This window comes from Gavia stellata, chromosome 12 (assembly GCF_030936135.1).
Source record: "Gavia stellata isolate bGavSte3 chromosome 12, bGavSte3.hap2, whole genome shotgun sequence".
Taxonomy (NCBI): domain Eukaryota; kingdom Metazoa; phylum Chordata; class Aves; order Gaviiformes; family Gaviidae; genus Gavia; species Gavia stellata.
In genome coordinates this window covers 11500888-11524486 of record NC_082605.1, presented here as the reverse complement: position 1 = coordinate 11524486, position 23599 = coordinate 11500888, and the positions used below count along the sequence as shown (strand labels likewise).

The window sequence follows — 23599 nt, the reverse complement described above, 5'->3', positions numbered from 1 at the left end:
CAGCAGTCTCATCTTCCATCTTGGTATACATTACATCAAAGGCTTCACCGATGAATTCCCTTGCATGTCTAAGGGCGGTCAGTAGCAAAGATGCCCAGCAGACCCACATTCCAAGCAGATGCAACATTCTACATATCTGACAAAACAATTCAGTTCTGACCAAAGAAATATCCCAGAAGCACTCGTTCTGCTGGAATTATTCCAGTATTTGTTTCTTAATTACTGGGGGAAGCATCAGTTTGGGGCAAATAATTTTTTTACCACTCTCTCTAGATTTGAAATGAGAAACACCATGTAAGTCAACAAAGATTTTTTTGCTATTTGTCTAAGTCTCTTCCTGACCAGGGGCATGGATGTGCTAAGGAACACCCTCGCTCACTGCATAAGGAGTCTTTCACGTATAGTAAGGGAAATTGTTAATAATTTGTTATTGGCTGGGACATAATTAAGGAATGTATAAATATGATACTACCCTGCAGGTGCACCATGGCAGCAACTTCAAATTTACTATTTAAACAGATGGATGAGCGCCCTTTAAATTTGAAAGTATTGGCAGCTAAGGAAGAATGACAATTCAGAGAAGTCTGCAGAGGAAGGATGTACAATTGCTGCAACATGCAGCACAGACACACCAACACCTGGCCAACCCAAGTCTGCAAGTGCAATTAAAAAAATCACTGTGAAGTTGCTGGAGGCTACATTTTCACTTACATGCCATTACAATAACTATGAAGTGGAAAAAACTGAGCAATAAATGTCTATTACAATGCCCAGCTACAGCTGGATTACAGTCAAGGTCTGCAACAGAAAAACTGCTGATCAACTGTGACTGCTACACAAACAACAGAAAACAAACCACCTTTAATATCCCACCTAACCAGCCTGTAATACTGATACTGAATCTTTAAGAATGAGCAAACCTTTTTGCTCACCAGTTTTCACTTTTAGTATTACACAGAAATAAACTAATTCAGTGTTTGTCTCTCTGTCTAAGAGAAAGTGCTCTGTGCCAGTATTTGGAAGATGGAGACAGTAACTTCGAGACAAAGTTAATGGTAGATGTTAGGTGTGATCTCAGCTACCAACAGCATCCCATGAAGAGCAGCTAGACAGACGTATTTAACACTTTTGTCTTTTTTTTTTTTTCCCCTCTCCAAAAAACCCAAACATCTAATGCATCTGGTAGAATGTTTTAATGTTAACTCTGATTTTAACTTTCTAAACAGAGAAACAGAAGAGGCAAGTTACCTAGGCTCTGACACCAAGACTTACCACAGCCTAGAATGGAACCACGCTTACTTAAATTACACCCTGGGGTGGATCCAAACCACACAACAAACAGGGAGGACATTTCCCTTCCACAAACTGCTCGAACTTGCTGAAAACTACATAAGTGACTCAGTGAATGTCCTTCTCCTGAGTCAGCACTGAAGCAGAGCTCCAGAATTGTATCTGATTTACAGTGCAGGTTAAAGACTGTAGGATTGTTGGTCTTCTTAAAGGATGATCTGTGAATGATACCCTGAGGGTGTCTGGTCACTAGAAAACACGGAACTCTTGTACAAACCGAGGTTACGCTCATACCCCGTGTTCCCGCACTTCTCTCCCTGGGTTTGCATGCAGAGCTGTTGGAGCACTGCTTTATCACATCACACGGAGCAGGACAGGTCATTTGGTTGTGAACCCTATTTGTACAGAGTAAACAGGTAAATAGATTCCAATGTCAAAGTAAGTTTTAGTTGATTTCATTAACTAGTAACTTGTCTTCTACGGCAATAAAACAGAGTGTGGCAGGTTATTAGAATATTGAGGACCGCTGAAATTTGGAGTTAGGCTGAATAAAAGACTATGTACAATACAAATCAGCTTTCTGTTGTGTTGTAAATTTATTCTCGTAATTTTCACCATTTATTCATCCCAAAAGACATATTGCATATTTGGAACATTTTTAAATAGGAGCCACTATATTATTCAAGACAAGTAGTTTTGTCACATCAAAGCTGATGACATACCCATTAAAAGTATTTTCCAGAGCAAGAACTCCTTACAAGAACTATAAATAGAACATAAACTTCATAAATGATCTAGCATGAAAAAATTAAAACAATAAATCCATTCTATACTGAAGGCAGTACTTTACCACTCATAGTACGTGTGTGGTGTTTCAAAAAAAACCCACAAACCAATTTCCTAACAGAGGGTATCGAAACAAATCTGGGCTAGCCTTTGGATAAATTTTATTCCAGTAGAACAGAATGAATTGATCACTTAACCCTTTTCTCTCAAGTTACTGATTGATATGATCCGATAAGAAAAAGTTACTTTTAGTTTAAACTAAGCTTTGTCCATCATCATCAGATAAAATGAAGAGATTACATGCTTGGAAGCACATCCACATTTTCACTGTATCACTTGACACCATAAGAAAATGTATCTCCATACGAACATCTCCATTCCCATAGCTGAGAATTATTTAATTGAGAATCTCAATTACACCTCCATTCTCACGGTTGCTAAATGCCAAGTAATCATGATCTATTTTACCACATGCAAGCACAATCTCAGAACAGCAATGTATACACATGCACACACCCCCTCAGTGTGTTAGAAGTGTTACATTTCCAGCACTGGGAATAATGCTGACCCAAACTGAGTAGACTGAAAAATTTAAACATAGTCACATCAATAATTTAGAATCAGAAATGCCTTATAGAAGGAAGCGGCAGTAACAGGCAACAACATAATGGGGCTGAGGGAAGAGAGAAAAATGTATGGTCTTGGGAAAAGGCCTGGTTTTGCTTCACCTTAAGATCTAAGCAAATCACAGAGTAATCTATGGGAAGCAATCAGTACAGAATTCAACAATGTAGAATAATTCATGCCTGTAAAAGCATTTATAAAAGTGAAATTTTGAAGTTTTAAAAAAAATGTGAATAAGTATTGGTGCTATTAAACCAAGACTTCTGTAAATCATTTGACATTCCTATACAAGTGATCACTACACTACTATCATTGTAACTAATAATCCAGATGAAAAACTATCTGACAGATTGCAAAAACTAAGTGAAGGAATTATTCTATGAATGTTTTCCCTACTGTCCCGCAGGGATCTGGTTTTGGCTCACTACCATTCAGTGTATGATCAATAATCCAGAAAAGCTTCAGTAGTCATCCCTATTAAAACCTGAAGGGGAAAAAACCAAACCATTGATTAAGTGCTGAACAGTAATGGGAACAGGTTGCTGCCTTGGACTGCTTGCCTACAGTGGTTTATACTGAACAATATTGCAAAGTCAGATACCACGGGGCTGAGGTGATGTAAGGAATGCACAGATTTGACTCACAAGATTAAAATCCAAACGCTACAAGTCAGCAAGTCCCCAAAAGGGTTCTGGTAGACAGCCAAATAGGAATAGCAGAGCAGGATATAAAGCTTAATATCTATTTATATGATGTTAGTAAGATCATTACCGTAAGGACATGTTCTGTTCTGGCATCTACTCTTCAAAAAAGAACATTCAAAAAATTAGAAATAGTTTAAAAAGCTGACAACAAAAACTAGAGGGATGAAGAAAAAAATTAAGAAATTAAATCCATTCATATAAAGAAAGATTGGAAGGTATTACATATAAGGTAAGATTTGGAAGGTCAAATCCCTGGATCAGGACAACATTTGCAGTAGTAGAACATCCTCCAAGAGAGAGATACTGAAACCCAATGGTTGGGAGCCAAAGCGAGATGAACTCAAACACAGGGTTTTGTTTTGGGTTTTTTTTTTTTGAGAGGACAGTAGTTGCTCAAGTAACTTACCTACAGAGGTGACTGATTCTTTTTTTGAAGTTCTTAAAGCAAGACTTCTTTTTTTCCTAAAATACATGCTTAACTTCTTGACATTATGCTTCTGATGTTGAAATCAGTCGGTGAAGTTTTATGACAGTGATATCCAGGAAAGCAATCAGATAGGAGTTCCCTCTACCTTTACCAACAAATGGAAAGGTGAGCCTCTGATGGCCCTTACCACCGAAACCTTCGTTTCAGTTCCTAATTTGCCTTCTACTTCTGGGAGCCTTTAGTCCAATACTGGTAGCGCCCACCGTTTTTAAAGCAGTAGTGGTGCAACCCTCTCTCCAAGCAGAAGAACCTGGCTCTGGGGGCAAACCTTTGCTCACTAATTTGAATGAGTTGGCACAAACTAAAAACCCAGGAAGGCAGGAAGAGCTGGGAGACCCATACTGCAGGCCAGTTCCCCACCAGAGGAGAAAGAAAGGAATTCTGTGTCCAGAAGCACATGCAAAGAAGGACGGGGTGAGTAATCAGATGGATCTGAGGAATTCAACGCAGCTGTTTGCTGGAAGCAGTCACTCTTCAGATCTAGAGGTATATGCTTGAGAGACAGAGGGAGAGAATATTGCTTCTAATTCTTTCATATGCCCAACTGCTATACTAACAGAGACTCAGAATCTTGAGACACTTGCTAATGAAATACTGATGGTGGCTGAAAAGCCAAAGGGAAAAAAGGCCCCTGGTGGAAAGCAGCCAGCCCCAGTTGCAGAGCTAGTGCAAACTACAGTGGCTTCCCAAAAGCCATTGTGGCGACCTGGTCTTCTAAAGCACTCAGATGCTGCTGGTGGAATGAGTCTCAGCAGCGGATTTGTCACAGAGAAGATTCAAGCTGAAGAAATGATTCTTGCAAGTGGCAGAACCCTACAGATTATAGCAGGAAACATTCCAAATCTTATGTAAAGCACACTGAAAATTTGAACAGATAACATTTCAGAAAACTTGATTAGAAAAATAACTTAGGAATATACCCCCAAAATACGTGCACAGATGATCACCGTTGCTTCAGCCATCAGTCATTTGATACTACATCTCACCAAGACTGTTTTATGAGAAAACTTTGCAATGTTATCGCGCAGGCTCACAATTCCCTGTTTAGCACCGACAAATCCAGAGACTCTGCAAGAAGGATGAGGTTAAGACTCTGGAAGAACGCATTTAATTGAGCCACAAGCAACAGGAAAATTACACTATATTTTTTACTTATTGTATATTTATGTTTTTAAATAAAAGGCCTGCTGTTGTAGTCCCCATGTAGGCAGAATTCTTTTAGACTTTAAAGAAAAGGTGCCTCAGTCAGGACACCAGGACAAAACTGAAGAAGTGTTCAGATGTTTTATTATATTAAATCTTCCAAATTGCACTAGCAATTGATAAAACAAATCTCAGACTAATTTTTCTAGTATGTGGAACCTTTTTAAAACCTCAAACTCAGTGCAAGCTCAGAGCACTTATTTTAGAAGTAGACTTAGAGCATCTTACACATTTGTGAAAAGCTGCTCTTGTTACAGTAACTCCAAGGCTTAGCTAATCAAGCCTCACAACTAAAAAGAAAGAACCTCAATACGAATGTAAAAGAGCACACACATTTACTATAAACAAACACAACAAAAAACCAGAGAGGTCTGTGCATAGAGTGCTTGCAAAATAACTCCACTCGCTGCTTTAGTATCAAAGCACTGAAGAACAGCAATTTCCCAGTTATCCAATCCTTCTCCAGGGATTCTCACAACGAAAGAGTGAACTGTGCATTTTAGCTCATTCCTGATAATTTCGAACATGCAAATGTCAAGAACCCCTGGGAAAGGCACTGTTATTAGGGAACCACAGGTATACTTGTAAGCACAAACCCCCATGCAATGTGTACTATGCACCTGTGTATATAATATAATTATGCACACATGCACATAATTAAATTAAAAATCTTTCTCCTTTAACACAACCATGTTGGGTCTTGAAATTTCAGCTCTCTGATGCTCTAAAGATTTCTGAAAACACAGCATTTGTCTTTAATACAAGAACAAACTTGCCACAGGCAGCGTTGCTCAGTATGGGGCACCAACTGGCAGCGCAGACCCGCACCGAGGTTGGTCCCAGGGAGCTCAGCACCTTCCCCGCCCCAGCCAGGAGGGACCCCTGCTCCACCAGGCTCCACTCCACCTCCTCACACCATGTCTACATGCTACCCTCAGGAAGGAGGGAACAGAATCCATTGCAAAAGAAAACGGTAGCTGAAAGAGGGACAAACTGGGAGCTCAAGATGCTAAAGAAGAGAGGAGGCATCATCAGCCTCCTTCCCCCTAGAAGGGCTTTCCACTATTGCCCTGCTACCTGTGGCCACTGCTACTCCAATCTCACAACCCCTGCCACAGGCTCAATCCACCCTTCAGCTGTGACACTTGTCCCCCCCACACCATGGCAATATGCTCCCAAGCCTGCCACGGCTCTCTCCTCCCCCCGTTCTTTCCAAAAACCACGGAGAGGAGAGAGATCAGCCAGACAAAAACTTAAACCAGTGCCAATGTGAAATACAAGGTAAAAAAAAAGGTCTTCTGCTATTACTGGACATGCTGCAGACATTGTGCCTAGTAACTGTGGCAATATCTAGCGCAAAAGAAACTTAGCATGAATATTTTGTTTTCAAATGACATTCAACTCAAACATGCATAGGGAGAGTAAAGTTATTTTATTAAATCATGCACATCACGTGTGTTAGTGCAAATAGTTTAATCTGTACTCCAGAAATTCTATTGTATTTTTATATCTTTACAAAATAGATTTAAAACAATTATTTACTTTAAAAAATGTAATTCTGAAGTTAAGCATTTCAGAACAATATTTGCAATAACCTATATACAAGAGGTACTAAGTACCACTGGCATACGAGTGTTCTGTGGTTGGGTGGCTTCCTGCAACTGAAAAGGATGAAATGAATGAACTAAATGACAATATTTATTTTCTACAAGTCACTTGTGGACTATTTTTTCCAACTAATAATCCTCCCATTAGCAAATCCCATGTAATTTAAGATAGAACCTTTAATTAAAGGACAATGACCCTTAAAACCTCACAAAGTAAATTATATACTAAATTTCTATTTAAATACTTAAACTATCTGTCGATTGCCATAACATTCTTTAAAGCCAATTGAATTGCTGAGATTACCTCCCTATTTTGAAATTTCCTTTAGCAGAGCCATTTTACTTGACCATTGTTTAGCATATTATTTAAGTCTTTAATAAACTTTTTTGACAGAACTGTTGAGCTGAACAAGACAACTACAGTCTACATTTAATTCAGCACTAACTACAGTGATTCCCACCAAAAGTCAGCAAATAGCAATAGTTATAGTATTTAGATAAGGAAAATAAACTTTGTAATGGGGACCACTGCATCATACTTACAGCCATGTAATGAGGATGCATAAAATTTTACTACCAAATTAAAATCATCTTCACCTGACAATACTTCATCAGGTATATGATTCCAATTTTGTAGTATTTTACGTATCATAGATTTTTCAGCTAATCACAGACGTATTGTAGCAGTTCTCTTAATAAAGTTACATCAACAAAAGCTTATCTAAAGAGCTTCTCCAGCTCAAGTCAGAAAGTATCAAATGACTGAAAAAATAAATTGATAACATGTGATATGTGAAAAAGTATTCATACTTTTAAAGAACGCATCTCTTTAAATATATGAAATTTAATAAATTACATTCAAACTAAAGTTAACGTAAGTTAAGTTGAATCACTGCACTATGTCCATCAAATGACCAAGTACTTGCTCCCAGAAATACCTTAGTTCACTCAAGAACACACACATGCTTACACTCACACACGCGCACACTAAATACTCTAGGCTGATGTTCACCATCAATATCTCTATCTCTTTAAGGCTGGATATGAATTTTGTTTATTCCCAAAAATCATTAATAAAGCAATCCTTATCAAAGAAAAGATGCTTCCTTCAAAAGGCGTGGTAAGAGAAGTTTTCTTAGGTCTTGTTCCCAACAGCTCAGTGACTAACAGCAAGTAAAATGGTATACTAGTTTTTTGGGGTGTTTTTTTTGTTTCGTTTTGTTTTTTTTTTTTTTTTTTTTTAAAAAAGGGGGTACTGAAAGGCACTGAGCACACTGCATCTGTTTTCCAAGTATCTGCACGATTACTTGGCTTGGGTGTCCAAATCAGAAATGTGTTTTTATTTTAAATCTGGCAATCAGATTCTAAAGTAAGTGTCCACAACCCTAGCCATTATAAATAATTTGGTACCAAGAAGCCTACTTTAGGCCACCATTATAGTATTCAGAATCCCAACATACTAATTTAAAACTTGCATGAAATTGTAAGCAAAAGTATTGCTCACAGTATGATGAATCACAATTTTATTCCCTCTTTATAGACAGATACATTTTATACAGTTTAAAGCAAATGACCCTACTGCTGTTCTCACGCAGATCTGTGCTGTATTAAGAGGTAAAAAGGAAGAGAATTAATCTGTTTTCCCTCAGTATATGAATGTTGCCAGCTTCTAAAGGGAGGACGGTGTTTGGATTCAACAACAGTTCTCATGGAGAAGCTCTGGTTAGGCCTGGGTACAGCACCACGGCTGTTACAGCAACCAAAGCTGCCATCACAGGCATCCAAGGCCATTGTCTCTGTGTGGAGAGAAAAAAAAAATCAATATCATATTTGTTCTAATTCATACTAATCAGTTTACCCCGTGGTTCCTGAAAGTCTTGAGTACCTGTTGATAGGCATCACTAAAATGTTACCCATGAGCCCTACTGCAGACTAGTCCTGACTTAAAACACCACAGTAAACCGTGTTTCTCTAGCAAAGGGAACTCCACAACTCTTCGTGACTGAAGATCACCAGGAGAACTTTTGGCATTGCCGTATTTCCAGCTTCATTACCGCTTGCACCTCAAAGAAATCTGCTATTAAACATGCGAGGGCTTAAGATGTTCAAAATATTGCTTGTGCCAAGTAATCTCTAGACACAAGTTTATGCAGTACTGGCATCTTTAGCTTAGCTTTTGAATGTTTAAATCCAGTTCTATGACGTTAGTTTGCAGCAGATCCTAACAACATTGTTTCTAACGGACTGTCACAACTTTTCATGACAACAACAGCATTTTAAGAGGAGGACACACTGAGAGACATTAGAGAAAATGCAAGCTGAGAGTTCAGAATACAAACCAACCACCTATTTCTCATCTTGTCTTTTTTTCAGTCTTCTTCATAGCAATAGTGAGAAAAATCGAAGTGTTTAGAGCCAGAGAGGAATTTCTTAGTCCATAAATAGGAACCAAAGCTTGTTGATTTTTATTATTATTTAGAGGCAAACTCTTCATTTTTCACAGTTAATTAAGCAATTAAGTTTTCTTAGAGACCTTAGTATCGCAGCATTGTGCAAAAGGTAGCCCATTTGCTAAAGACAAACTGAGACCAAGTTAGAAGAGGCACATTCAGAACCACTTAGAATGAAATTTGTTGTTAGAATTAAAGAAATCACACAGATGTTAAATGATCAGTTGATTGCTTAGCTTGTCAGTATCAACAGAATGGCATATTAAATGAAGGGTTTGCTTCAGGTAAAGAAATACCTGTGAGCATTTCACCATGCATCTCATACAGAAATGGCACACACAGGTGAGAGGGACAAACATACATTGACTGAACAGTAGTGCTTGTACCTTTCGCTACCACAATGGGCCGTAACACCAATACAGGAAAGCCAGGATTAGGCCGATGAATACGGCTGGGACGGGTTGTAATATGGAAGGCTAAAGAAGGGAAGGGATATTAAAAATCACTTTGTGCTATAAATCAACCAGGTAAAGATGATTTAGAGAGGGGAAAATAAGTCAGTGAGTTCCGTTTTAATTGAATGTATTAAAGACATCTAACACAATACAGCATTATCTAATCTGGTATACAAAGTTAGTACACCATTCTACTCAAATGAACAGGGATGTTTAAAAATAAAGGGAAGTAAGCAGAAAATGTTCTAAGAAACCTCTTGTCACAACTTGGAATTTAGCACTTAAAACCAATACAAATCTTAAACTGATTTGCCTGTATCTTATTTATAGTTGGTTTTAGTTTTTTCAAGTCATAGGAAATCCCATCTGGATTTCTTAAGGCAGAAAGACTCACACCAGATAATGAATTTTTCAGCTGCTTCTTCGTTCCTTGCAAGTTAGCCTTTCCCATTTTCCATCACCAGCCTCCAGGAAATACAATCTTTTTCCTCCATTAGTGAATCAATTACAACTATGTCCACAGGCAAACCTGGTAGTTCAAACATTGCCATGAGATTGTAACATGACTGTCCAATCAATACTGTTACTACAAAGCAGGGAAGTACATTTCTTTTAGAGATACCGCAAAGATCAGCATCTCTGGCAGGCCATCAGCCTTGTGACCAAATGCAATTCTGAAAATCGGTCAAATGTTGCGGCTGGGCCAAACTACTAGCTGGCAAGATTGCAGGGTTCGTTTAGCTTATGGCCTCATTAGAACCACCTACACGTTTTCTCAGATACGTTCAACTAACCGTAAACTACTTTACTTCACATTCTGGAGGGACAGCCTCTATCCTTAATATGACAAATTAAAAGCAAAAAAGGACCTAATTTCTTTTTAAGCTGTCCTTGGAAGACACCTGCTTTTTCTGTATCCTAGCGTATATATTCGTGCACACACACAGACACACAGAGGTTAAGTTCAAACCATGCTAAATATTTCCTTAAGAACTTTTTTGTGCTGAAGCCACCTTGATTTTGTTCAGTCAAATAAATAATAAATTCATGTTTGAAGACTTTCTAAAACATTGTGATTCATAAATAAAATCTCATCCTGTTATGAATTCGTAGAAGTCACTTAAACATAGAACCTCCATATGGTTCAGAACAGGAATCTTAGAAGGTATTCTAGTCTCTGCCATTCAATTCAGTTTTTTTTTAATCAAGGCAAATATTTAATAGACAAATTATGTGTAACTATCAAAGTCATTTTCATGCAGGATTATTTTTGTGTCATTGGTGCCACAAATCAGAGTGTCACCTTCCCACAAAAAGCACGTTGGTAGAAATAATCACAGCAGTGTTCAAAAAAGTGCCAGAAGTTTAAGTCAACCAGAGCAGCTAATGTTCTCAAACCATTCACATAAACAAATCTGTCATATCAAGCGCATCAGGAAATAATCAGTGACTACAAGCATGCAAGCACAAGTAGTACACCACACTGCTAAGCGTTTCAGAACACAGCATATTTTTTTTTTAAAGCAAAACTTAAGTATAAAAACTTAATATTTAAATGATAGCCCAAATGGAGTACAGAAGCCTTGTCTTTTCTAACATTTGTTAGTTCACTGAGCAATTCTAGGGATTTTTTTTTTATAATTTAATATTTTTTTTTTAAAGTTATACGCATTCGTGGCTGTGGCATCTGGGCGAATGAAACAGATGATAAACATCCACCATGTTAAATGAAATTGCCTCCAAACAATTAAATTCCCCCCCTCACAAACTTATCAATCTATAACAAATCTCCTTATTGTTGACGAGCATTTAACTACGTGCTTCATTAAAAGTGTGCATCTTGTATTAGAATGCGAAGATATGCAAACTCAGATACAGATGGGCTGCAAAAAGGAACAAATCCCACAGTGGGAAGTCACTTTCTGTGGGGCACTGTCCTCAGAAATGAAGTAGCAGATAATGATTCCAGCATAAGGGGACAATGGTACTTGAAAAATTTGACCTTGGAACTCAGCCCAGTATCCGTGATGCTTCAAATAATCCACAAGATAAATATACTTCACATTCCTGATTGTGAGTAATGCTTGCTTGAAGAGCAAGCTTGCCCTGCAAGTCCTTATATGGTTGGATGCTCTTCATCATACCCTGACATCCAGGTTTCAACTGTCGTAACTAACTCCTTCTCTGGAAGCAGATTTTGGCAACTGCTGGGGTTCCTGATTTCATTTAAATACTCACCTCAAGTTCCTCCTAAAATTTCCCTTACCTTGCAAGCTTTTCCACTTTCATCAGGTGCTCCAATTCCCCTTAAAAGTATTTCTTCCCTCTACCATCCCCCTTTTTCCACTGATCATTTTAACCCTGAGATTAATATTTTTAACAAAGCAGAAAATATCACATTCACAATTATTTATTCAGTGTGTTATCTTCTACTAGAATGGGAATTTTTTGGTTGATTGTTTTTGAATTCTGCCTACTTTAGTAACTCAGTATTATCTGAGCATTGCAGAAGAATTCTAAGTGGGAAGCAGGTTCCACAAGAATTGTAACATCATATTCCTGAACATATGGCTGAAAAAAGTGAGAAGGGCTTTGAATTCTTTACATCTTTGACAGCTCTACTATGTTAGAGATTTACATTCAGTAATTGGCTATGGCAAGAGTATTCATATAAACTTTGGGCATCTACCAGCCAGCTGATTTTAAAGTATGGTACCTGTAAAACTTGCTTCATAGTCAGATAAACAGTTTTCTAAAAGGCTATTACACAGCATCCATTATGCTCCTGTTTTGTACTGTTCACTACAGGAGTTGTTCACCCTGCACTGATTACAGAAGCAGTACAGGAAGACAATAAACCAGCCATCCCAGGGCATTAAGGTATCCAAAATAAGGCTATGACCACCTTGTAACGTGTCTGCCACACCCTTACATCTGGAGGATTTCAGAAGTCTCAGTATAAAAAATAAAGTTGTCCCTAGCTGTAAACTCAATTCTAATGATACAATCGCTGAAATTAATTGCAATAGAAAAGCGTATTTTCATTAGTGAATAGAAAGGACAGTTCAACTGCACTGTGTAAAGCATGAGCCGATCAGGGATAACCACTGTTAAGAAGCATGAGCAAGAATAAGGAGGGAACATCCATTGTAATAAACACTAATAAAATAAAAGCATCTTGAAAAAGGTTGCTTAGTTCATTTGGATACAGGTTTCTCAGCTTTTACTCACATATCATTTCTCTGAAATTAAGAAGTTTTGCTTCTTAAGCAAAAAAGTTTGAAGTTCTGGTTCACTAGTATTTAAGCCAGATGTTGTCAAGAGAGCAGATATCTAAAGCTATATTTAAAACTGTCACACAACTGTAAATTTAACTTGCATGCATAATTGTAACAGTGTAATGACCTGCAAATTTGCACAGGTAGTACCAAAATGGAATTTTGCATATAATACGGTACACAGCTTTTTTTTTTTTTAAGTCCGTCCTTTTCTATTTGACACTTACATACTCCCTCAAAATTGCCACTGTCATAACCCTACTTCCCCACATGTTTTGTACAGACTTACGTTGTTTCCTTTTTCTTGTAGCAGCTTCAGATTTTCTTTACATTGTTTGAGCTCTTCTGTGAGTGACTGATTTTCTTGTTCAGCCATCTCATACTTCGCCTTCAGCTCTGAGAGCACAGTCTGTGTTCTTTCATACTAAAGACAAAGAGAGAACAGTCTGCAGACCCCTGGACACCCAATACATGCTTACATTTGCTTAGCACACAGTTTCCTTTCCTGTCACCTGCCTAGCGTAACTCGCCTTGGATCAGTACGCTCTCTTTTCATAAAAGCAGCGTAGAAAAATCTTAATTTAGATTTTCTTTTTTTCTAAATGAAGATTTTGTCCCTGACTTTGAAGGGCTAGGATTACTAAAACCAAGGAAATATGAAGTAAATGCAAGGCCTGAATTCATCTCTCCTACCAAACGATTACTCATTATCATACCAGAAAGGACTAAAAACTATGAAGACAAAACAAGAAACAGGGGAAACAAGGTGTCCTTTACATTTAAATAGTGGTCTTACATCTAGGCTGTAGTTTAAATACCTACACCAATCAAACAGGTGGAAAAATCAACATTCTGCATGAGGCAAAACAAACCCTCTTCCCACACAGCAAACTCAAACATGAGAAAGGCATTAAAAAAGTACTAGGCTTTATTACAATCATGCCATAATCCTCGGTGTGGGTCAAGTTCAAACAATACTGGGTGAATGTGTCTCATGTTCCTACATTATGGGCAGCTTCTCCTTTTTCAAATTCACATATCAATTTTTTTCTATAGGTCACAAGCTTTCTAGTAGTCCTCATGACAGGAATTAGTAAGGACAGAACCAAACACTTTCAGTACTGGCATTTTCCACAAATTTAAAAGATGAGGCAACTTTACAAATACCTCTGATTACAAAAACACAGACTAACAAGACTGGGTTTTTCAAATTCTGAAATGGTAAGCAATGTGATGTCGATGAATTAATGACAGGACAAAGCAAAGGACTGCAAAAGAAACTAAAAGCAATGACTGGGGAAAACTTCACTCAAAACTCTCATAAGAGAAACCAAGTAATTGCTGGAGGCTATGGCCTTCTTCCAGACATAATTTTTAGAGGCTAAGAAGATGAAATGCACGCTTAAAATGGTAGCTTTTCCTTATGCACTTGCTAATCATCTTCAGCAGCCTAGTGATCCAGCAAGATGAAAGGAGACCTTTGTAAAGAACGTGTAGTCCCACTGTCAAATAAAATAGTTTAAATCTAACTAGGAAGATGATACTGACTAAAAAGAATTAATTTTGACTCATAACAGCTAATGAAACTCTATACCATGATGTTCAGGAAGACTCTGAATAAGGGTTTACCTGCCTGAACAGCTTAAAATTAAATTCACTAAGGTAATGCACGAAAGTAAACTTCGTAAAGTTCCCAAAGCACACACAAGTAATTTTATCTGAAATGTTCCTTTTTAGATTTAACCCCCAGTTTATATATTATTATCTACCGTAAAAGCACTTGCAATAAAAGTATGAAAAATTTTCATTTCTAGAAATCTTATATTTTTCCTTTTCTTTTAGCTTAAAAGTCAAAGTCATTGGGCATTATATTCTCTCAAAACAGAAATAATGTTTCATGTTACCTCTTTCTGAACATCTTTTGCTTGACTCTCAGCTTCACTGAGTTGGCTTTTTAGACTAGCTGCATCCCGTTGATGTTTTTCTCTCAAAGATCCCATCTGATTTTCAAGTTCCTTTCGAGACATTTCAAGAACACTTATATCGCTGGTTAGCGCTAAACTCTGTTTCTGAGAGCTGAAAAAAAAAAATCCAATTTATTCCTTGTGCATTTTACATTTAAAGAAACAAGAGGTTTTTTAAAACACTTTTCATCCTCCAAAGCATCATAGATTATTTTATATGGAAATATCAGCTTAGAGCAATCATAGAAGTACAGATCACCATTGTGTCTCTATACAAAGTACTGAAACAAAAGGCTAGCCATAGTCTTGCTTTTAAATATACGTGCACAGCTTAGTGCATCTAATTAATTATAATCTAGACTTCAAATATTTTATCATTCATAATTTTTAGTTTCTTATTTTACTTTTTATTATTCACTAAGTATTTATTATATACTCCAAAGTATTTTGAAACATATCTGTAATGAGAAGTCTGTCCAAGGTTGTTAGAAGTATTTAACTTACTTACACACATGCTTCTTTGCTTAACTCTGGTTGTATAAGCTAATAGCTAGTATATTCTTCAAGTGTTTAGTACAATTGTGTAATAGTCATAGAAAGCTCTATATTAAGCCATTACAAAATTCAGTGTAATAACCAAGTAGTGTTAATTCATGCCTGCGCAAGACAAAGAAAAATGAGGGAGAGATCTTGCATATCTCCATTATGCAAATTCTGTATTTGCTCGTGTGACCTTCCGTATGAAAAAATACGAGTGGAAATCAGGGCATGGTGGAATGAAAAAGAAAAGTTTGATTCCTGTAAAATAACACATTACTTCTAGAAATGTTTGACTGTGGGAAATTTCCATTTTTTCAATTAGATCTTATAACAATGTGGAAGCCAGAAGAAAAAACCCAAAAAACATTATCTAAACATGATGGTAAAATTCAGATCCGCAATAAAACAAAGTTGCTGTCCCTTATTTACTTTGTGAATTAAATTCCAATATCTGAAACTGAAAAACAATGTAATAATAATGGCAGACGAAGGGATAAGAGGGGAAGTTACTTCCAGGCAGAAGATTTAGATAGCCTGTAGCAATGTCATGTGCTCAAATAGCAAAAAACCCAACCCATTAAAATACAGATACTCCCGCACTCTAAAATCCCTCCCAAAAGATATTACGGTGCTTGCAATAAAATGATTTGTATTTTTCTGTTAAGCAAAACATGATATAGAATACTGTTTCTGCCCATCATTACTATTTATGTGACAGGCTTCCATGAGACACCATACTACCTGAGAATCATTTTCCAGCCTGAACACTGAGAAAATTTTAGATTAGAAAATCTGTGTGGTTTATTATCTTTTAAGTAGAAGGATAACCATTAAGTCTAAATACTTCCACAATGCACGCTTCCAAGCCCTTACTAAAAGCAGTAAAATAAGTCAGGTTACCTTATCAGTCATATTATATCGCTGTAAGTAATACAGAAGCATATGCAAAACAAAAAAAATAGCTTGGTATAACAATTTGGCATGAAACTGCGTTCTGTCCAATACTATGATATAAATAAAATGTCAATATATTTATTGAAACACCATCAGACATTTAGTACCACTTCTGGGAAGAAAAAATAACAAACAACCCACTCTTCAGCTACTATGATACCCTCCTAGATAAATCCACTGCGCCCTTACCTAGAAAGCTCCTTCTCTTGTCGCTGAAGTTCAGATGTAAGCAAAGTATTCTCCTTCCTTAGTGTAACACATTCAGCTTCCAGAGCACTCCACTCTGCCTTCAACTTTTCAAGTTCACCTGCAATGAATAAAATTTAATTGAATTGAGTAAAATTATTTCATGACTGCTTCAAGTATCACCAGCTAATAAATGGAGGAAAAGCTGATATCAGTCATAAATCTCAAATATATTTGATTATAATCATGTCACGAATTCTCTCACAAGGACGTATAAAACATTACAGTATCTTCTACTGTTACAAAGTTTGTGAGCCATTAAACAAGCTAGTGCCTTTTTTTTTAGGTAAGCTTTTTCTATGACACAAAGGAGTAGAAAACAGTCTGTTTATGGGTCTACACTAGTATTTTGGAAACAGTGACAGAACAGTATATTTGAAGAAAATAATTTCCCAGGCTTGAAAATAGCAAACAACTAGAATCACTAGATACCATGCCTCTTCTACAAGGAATAGAATGTTTAAAGCAATAACTAAAGGGTGGAGATGAGACCTTCGAAATGAATCAGTCCCTGGTAAAATACATAAAAATCAACACTACGCACTTCTTAGTAATACAAGGTCAAAGACTGGAGTCTGAATGGGAAAAAGGCTTCTCTGGCAACTTCACAAAGATTAATCGATTCAGAATTTAAAGCATATTTTACATATGCCAGTTTCTCTTTGGCACGTACAAAGTTTCAGCATGAGCTTTTAGCAGATCCTCCCGAAGCTATAGGCCTGGAGTAGTGGCTCTCAAGCAGTCCTCACAAGATGTGGGTGCATTACAGGTAAAGTGAAATGCAAATGAATCAGCCTAAAAGAAGCCCTATGCTGGCTCAGCACAACATATTTGTATATCTCTACATCATGCATCCAAATAAAGCTTTGATTGATTTTAAGATTTTAACGTTAAAAGTGAGATGGTATCAACGGTTTTATTAAGCCATAAAATACAGTTATTTGTCTCGAGCGAAGCTTTGCTAGAAAAATTAAAAGGTCAGAAGTTACCCTTTTACAGGCTTGAATTATACAGAAGTTACACAAGTCCTTTTGGAAATCTGTGGCAGTATCAATCTGTCAAATAGTACAAGTTTTCCATCCCTTCTACGTGGAATTATACTTGATCTACTTTTGATATCAAAGGCCACCTACGCTAGTTTAGGTATAATTGACAATCACTAATGAAGTATACAAAACAGCTTTTGTAACACTGCAAGCCTTGACAGACATATATAAATACACACATATATGTGTATATATATAGACATAGTAAATGACTACAGAGAGACAGACAGGCAAATAGTGATCTGAATATTTGACATTCATCATATTGAGAAGAATGCTACTGTTAGCATTGGTCTGTGACATCCTTTTAAAGAAGTACCTTTTAAGCGAGTAGCCTCTTCCTTCTGCTGATCCTCACACTGCTGACATCGAAGCTGAAAACTGGCTTGCATACTGACAATTTCTTTTTCATAATCTGAGGCATCTTTCCGCCAACGTTCTAGTTCCGCTCGCACTGTTTGCAGCTCGTCTTGCAATGCAGAAATATCTGTATCTCGTTCTGATGCTGCCTTTTCTGCTACTTGTTGAAGTGACAGAATCTCATTTTGAGCACTGACTAGTTCATTTCGAGTGCTTGAAATTTCATTCTCCTTTTCCTCACGAAGATTCTCAATATCTTCTTGTAACTTTCGCAACTGAGCTGAAAAGCATACATTAATGTTAATATTTTTAAAAACTGTATTTACAGAAAGTCTAAAAAACATACCCCTTTCTCAGCTTGTTGATGTTTAATAGGACTAAAGAATCCTAACGCAATTGAAAAAGATACCAATCTTCTCAAATGCTGTACCCTCAAAGAGGCATGTATTACAGAGAGTCAAAAGAAAAAAAAATTATGGTTGGACAAAGCTTGCTTAGACAGGTTTCTGTTAGATGTGTAATACTAAAGCAACTCTCCAAAATCTGAAACCAAGATTTAGATCCAACGTCATCGTAAGCAAAACAAGTATTAAAGAACAAGGACACTGTGGGTTCAGGGATGAGGAAAAGCAAGAAACCTTCTGAGACAAATCAAACCGCTGCAAAGCTACACTGGAAGTGTTTGCCTGTTCAGCAGTTAACTTCTGATGTCTATAAATATGCATGAGGCACAGAGTCTAATTTCTACTCCAGTCTCAACACATAGTAAAGGAAATAAAAATTACTTTACTTCTTTGCAAAAAGCATTTTTCAAAGCGCAAGATTAATTTTGAATTAAAAAGGGACAGCTGCACTGAATATACTGAAAATAAGAAGTCCTTTAGCATTTAGAGTTTACCGTAAATGTGCAGCAGTCACATAAACGCTAGATTATTTTACATTTCTGCATGAAGGAGATCTTATAAATTATTCCCATTCAAAACTGTTTCATTACTGGACACATCTCTTCTCTGAGCACAACTATTTTTCATAAATACACATGTAAATAGAATCCAGTGCAAACAGTTGAAAAAAAAGGGTACAGTACAGAGGCAAGGAAGCATGAAAGAAAGAAAAACAAAATTATAGTTAAAACCCTGACTGATGGAAGCGAGTGTTTAATTTGCTCAGTGTTTTTGTTTTGCTTTTTAAAGAACACAAATCAGTTCACATGTACTTCATTGATTTTTAATATGGGAAAAAGCAATTACTAAATTAATGAAGAGTTGCTCTGAGAAGAAAAGGGCAAAGTTCTTAACATCACTTTAAAACCTAATGTAAGATGCTGTAGAGGGTCAGAATTGCACGTTTAAAGTTACATGTTTCAGAAGCAAAGGGCAAAAAAGGACAGTGGAAACCACGGGGAAGAGTACGGCTGAGTAACCTTCATAGATTTCTTGTGTTTATTTTTATTCTCTCAATCCATTACAGAAGATGACATGGAGAATGCGAGCAAGTTGTGCTGTAAACTGATACAGCATAAAAACTACTCAAGAGAGACTTGCACTTTCATGACAACTACACTTGATGTTTTTCAGTAGCTGCATATACCATAATATAGGTAGAATCCATATACAGGTACAAGCTAGAAACTTTGCTGTTAGTTGATGTACAGTGAAGAAGAAAAGCGCAACGTTTTTCCCCCTCCTCTAAACAGGCTCCAGCAAGACATTTAGTTCATTAGATAAACTAAAGAACCTATGTATTACCCAATTCCACACTCTGGAGGAAAAAACAGTATGAGAAAAAACATGATAGTTATTATATATTGAAAACATAAGAGCCATTATAAACAACAGTAAGTTAGACATGCAGAACTGCTGTGAAATCTATCTGTTCCGTAACAAAGACGTTTGCAGCATGACAGATTTTTAAATGTATGTGAGCAATATGAGGCTTACCACCACCTCACTTGTTTGGAAATAGTTTCTACAGGGTTATGCTAACAGAATAGCAAACGAAGTAGTACATGAGAACAACCCGACAGTAATACAAATACATTGCACGTTAACAATTGCGTTCCCATGTATCCTTAAACTAGGAAGCGCTGAACCTACCAAACCAATACGCTAGGAAACCACAGGTTTCTGTAGCACCAAGAATTACGACTTACTAACACAGCAGGTCCACATTGACGAACAAAGGAGTGATTTTTCAAACCATATCTTCCTGATAGCAATTTCTTGATCAAGCCAACCTAAATTCCTGCTTCTCAGTAATGGTAGTATTTCAAGTAAATTTGTTTCTTTTTCCTTCTGTCTGCATTGTTGATGAACAACTCTCCCAGTAAATGTTCAGACCTAATAACAAGCATGGTATGACTGAAAAGCCAAACACATACAAGTGTTTCTACTGTTTGGTGGAGTTGTAGAAATAACTTACACAGAAAAATTACTACCAAGAATATTGGAACAGTTTCTGAAGCACTGGATATAATCTGAAAGGGCAATTAGAAAGAAAACTTCCATTACATCTCTTATTTATGTAAGCCATTACCTCATCTAAACTGAACGCTTCATTTTTTTAAAAAAGTAATGACAAGTTACTTGAATTTCCTTGCTTTACCTATCTGTTCATCTAAAGAACTTCACACATAAAGACAGGATCTCAGCTGTTTCTGTGGCACCTCCTCTTCTTTATGACAAACATATAAAGCCATGTAGCACTGGCTGGCCTAAAACATTCATCCCATGAAAACACTTTAAGAAGTGTTACTGCATGAAGCTGCTAGGATTTTTTTCCCCCACTACAGTTTGTAGAGGCTGCCAAAAGAGAATCCTTTTCCCAAGTTGTGAGACATGTCGCATCTCAAAGTTTGGGAAGCAGCAAGCATACAATGAACATCAGACCACTTTGAACCACCGTGGAGAGAGAAGAGGAGGAAACATAAGATCTCAATTGAGAAGGGTTCAGGAGACAAAAAATGTACTGAACTGACAAGAGGCATCTTGCAGTTAAGTTTGGCTCTGTCAGGCTTCTACTTTGATTCTTTTTTTGAGAGGGGAAAAAAAAAAGATTTTTTTTCTGCATGGAAATAACTATCAAATCCTAATTTCTGACTTTTGCTACAGTATTTTTTACTTGGAGTATTTTCATTATTAGCAGGACAAGATTTAAAATTTAAAATTAAGATTTAAAATTGTTCTGAAGACAAGTATTATGTAAGTTCCTCCTTCCTACAGGAGCAATGGCAGAAAACGTAAATATTCCTTGCTAACATTCATATAAACTAGTGCTATTATATAACCTTCTCAGTGTAACTGGTATATGACAAGTACCACATTCCATAACAAACTACTGCTCATAAAGTAATTTGCTAAAGCTATTTTGATTTCCTAAGAAAGTGAGGATTGTCAGTCTATCTGGCTGTCTGCTCATCTGCCTTCCAACCATTTTTACATCCAAAACAAATGATATGCTGACAAAGATACCAAGGTATGAAGTTCCTACAAGCTTCATAACAATCAATGGCTGAGTAGATGTTCAAACTAATGCTTGCTCTAAGGAAGAGTCATAATAAAACCCTTATTGATTTTAAGGCTAGACAGCTTCTTGACCAATGAGCTCACTCACATGCACAGGCTGACAAGTTAACATGATACAGAATACATGACACAGAAGTTACATTCTGCTATAATAATTTTGGGCTGAAAAGAGCATGATTGGTCATACTGTTTTTTTCAAAAAGTGTAGACAGCCTCTCCGTTGCAGAAATTTTACTGCATGCTCTGAGGTTGGATGCAGATCTGGAGTGATTAAAAATTTATTTAAGAGGATTCTACCAACGAAATGAGGAGATTGAGTAGCACAAAAAAGACTAAACCTTCTGAGTGGTCTGAAGATAAAATAGTCACAGTAAGAATCCCTGGATCATTCAAAGCTGAGAAAGACTGGAGAGACAGGAAGGAGAAGAGGCATCTGCTACAGATTACATCTTTGTGTTTTCTAAGTTATGATTAGAACTGCAGGAATAGACAGGAAATATTTCACAGTAAAATTCAAAGATATGGTGAAAGAAATCAGATTTAAAACATACACTCAATTAACTTTTTCCTTTATTAGTGCTTATGATGCCACGGAAACAGCCAAAAGCTATATATTTTCCCTAAAAGAGTGGGAGAAGAAAGAAATAATTTCCTACCTTGCAGAACATTTATTTGCTTGTTCGATTCTTCAACTTGCACTCGATATGCTTTTCTCTCTTCTTCCAATAGCGCTATAAATGAAAGAGAAAATGTGCCCAAAAGTTTTTGTTAGTAAGAAGTATTTCAGGTCTGTAATTAGTTTTAGTCACAACTTCCCCTTAACTGAAAAGATTAAAACAATTGTATTATTTCAGTAAGTTATCAAAGCTAGTAATTGTGTAAGTAGTTTAATCAAAAGTTAGTATTAAGACATCATTCCATTATTGTGGTAGTATTACAATTAATTTGAAATTAATGTAATCTCTTGCCTGATCCTAAAACCCTACGTGTGCTAAATGCAAACTGGTGGGGGAGGAGAAAAAAAAGCTGTAAATATACACCATAAAGAACATTGAACAATACGCAATTAACCTGGACTGTACTATTTCCTGTCAAAAACAACCCACAGTTTGCTGACAATAATTATATAGCTACATATCTGATAGGATGATCTAAACAAAGAACTACCACTGAATGCATTAAATTATGTACATTATCTGACTGAAATACAGATGAATCAATACCTGCAGATTAATGTATTTTATAAGGATGAAATATATGGAGTTCAAGTCTGTATTCAATACTATGAAAAGATGTTTGTCTATCTTGAACCAAAAAGACAGAGGTCAGTCTGACTGTATACAGAGTTGAGAAAAAAAGCAGAAGTTTCTGGTATTCTGTGCAGCAGATGTGAATGCTATGAAGCAAATTTATTTAACAGTCAGCAAAACCGGACCCCCTTTTAAGACTACCCAATAAATACAATTTTAATGGATACCCTACACAACCAAGTTGATCTAGGTCTCACCTTGAAGTTCAAAGCATTTTTGTTTACTTGTCCTAGCTAGCTCTTGGGCTTCAATCAGTTCCTTGTGCAGTTGCTGAATTTCTTGCTTAGCCTCAGTCTCTGATTGTGCACCTTGCAATTCATCTGATAAAAAAACATTTTCTTTAAATCATAAATTTGTACAACAGTTTAATTTGCACTGCCATGTGACGACTGGTGACTTTTTATTCAAATCATCTGAAGTTAAAGTAAACTCAAAATTGGATTAGGTAAATATTAGCAAAAAATATTAATATATTTTTAAAAGGAGGAAAACATATGCAAACTTTAAAACATTCATTATATATAACATGCAGTATAAAACAAAAACGAGTAAGAATTAGAGCGTTTTTAAAAACACTGCATAGATTGGCAAGAATTCCTGGATTGACAAAAATGAAGGAACAACAAGCATAAGACAATCCTTGACTGTGTTTACAACTTGTCTATTTTTAAAAGGAAGCTACGCTACCCTAACCTTCTCTCCTAGCACATGCTTACCAGCAAAGATGCTGCATCCCCTGCCTCCCGAGCCCACCCTCCTGCAATCCTGCTC

At 36.7% G+C, this 23599-nt stretch overlaps 1 protein-coding gene across 18 annotated transcripts in view; it reads right to left on the bottom strand.

Annotated features, from left to right (window-relative positions):
• Window positions 1-1862: 1862 nt before the first annotated feature.
• SLMAP (sarcolemma associated protein) overlaps window positions 1863-23599 on the bottom strand; it is a 92018-nt gene continuing 70281 nt past the window's right edge. For 8 of the 18 annotated variants that reach the window (XM_059823324.1, XM_059823322.1, XM_059823329.1 and 5 more), the window contains 7 exons: window positions 23026-23148; window positions 22175-22249; window positions 17954-18274; window positions 16532-16649; window positions 14789-14960; window positions 13174-13308; window positions 1863-8497 (listed from right to left, as the gene is read on the bottom strand). In XM_059823324.1, coding sequence (XP_059679307.1) covers window positions 8408-8497; window positions 13174-13308; window positions 14789-14960; window positions 16532-16649; window positions 17954-18274; window positions 22175-22249; window positions 23026-23148 — 1034 coding nt within the window. In that variant the 3' untranslated portion in view covers window positions 1863-8407. Of the gene's footprint in view, window positions 8498-9537; window positions 9628-13173; window positions 13309-14788; window positions 14961-16531; window positions 16650-17953; window positions 18275-22174; window positions 22262-23016; window positions 23149-23599 lie in introns of all 18 variants that reach the window. The other 10 variants (XM_059823323.1, XM_059823327.1, XM_059823328.1 and 7 more) reach the window with 4 other exon arrangements.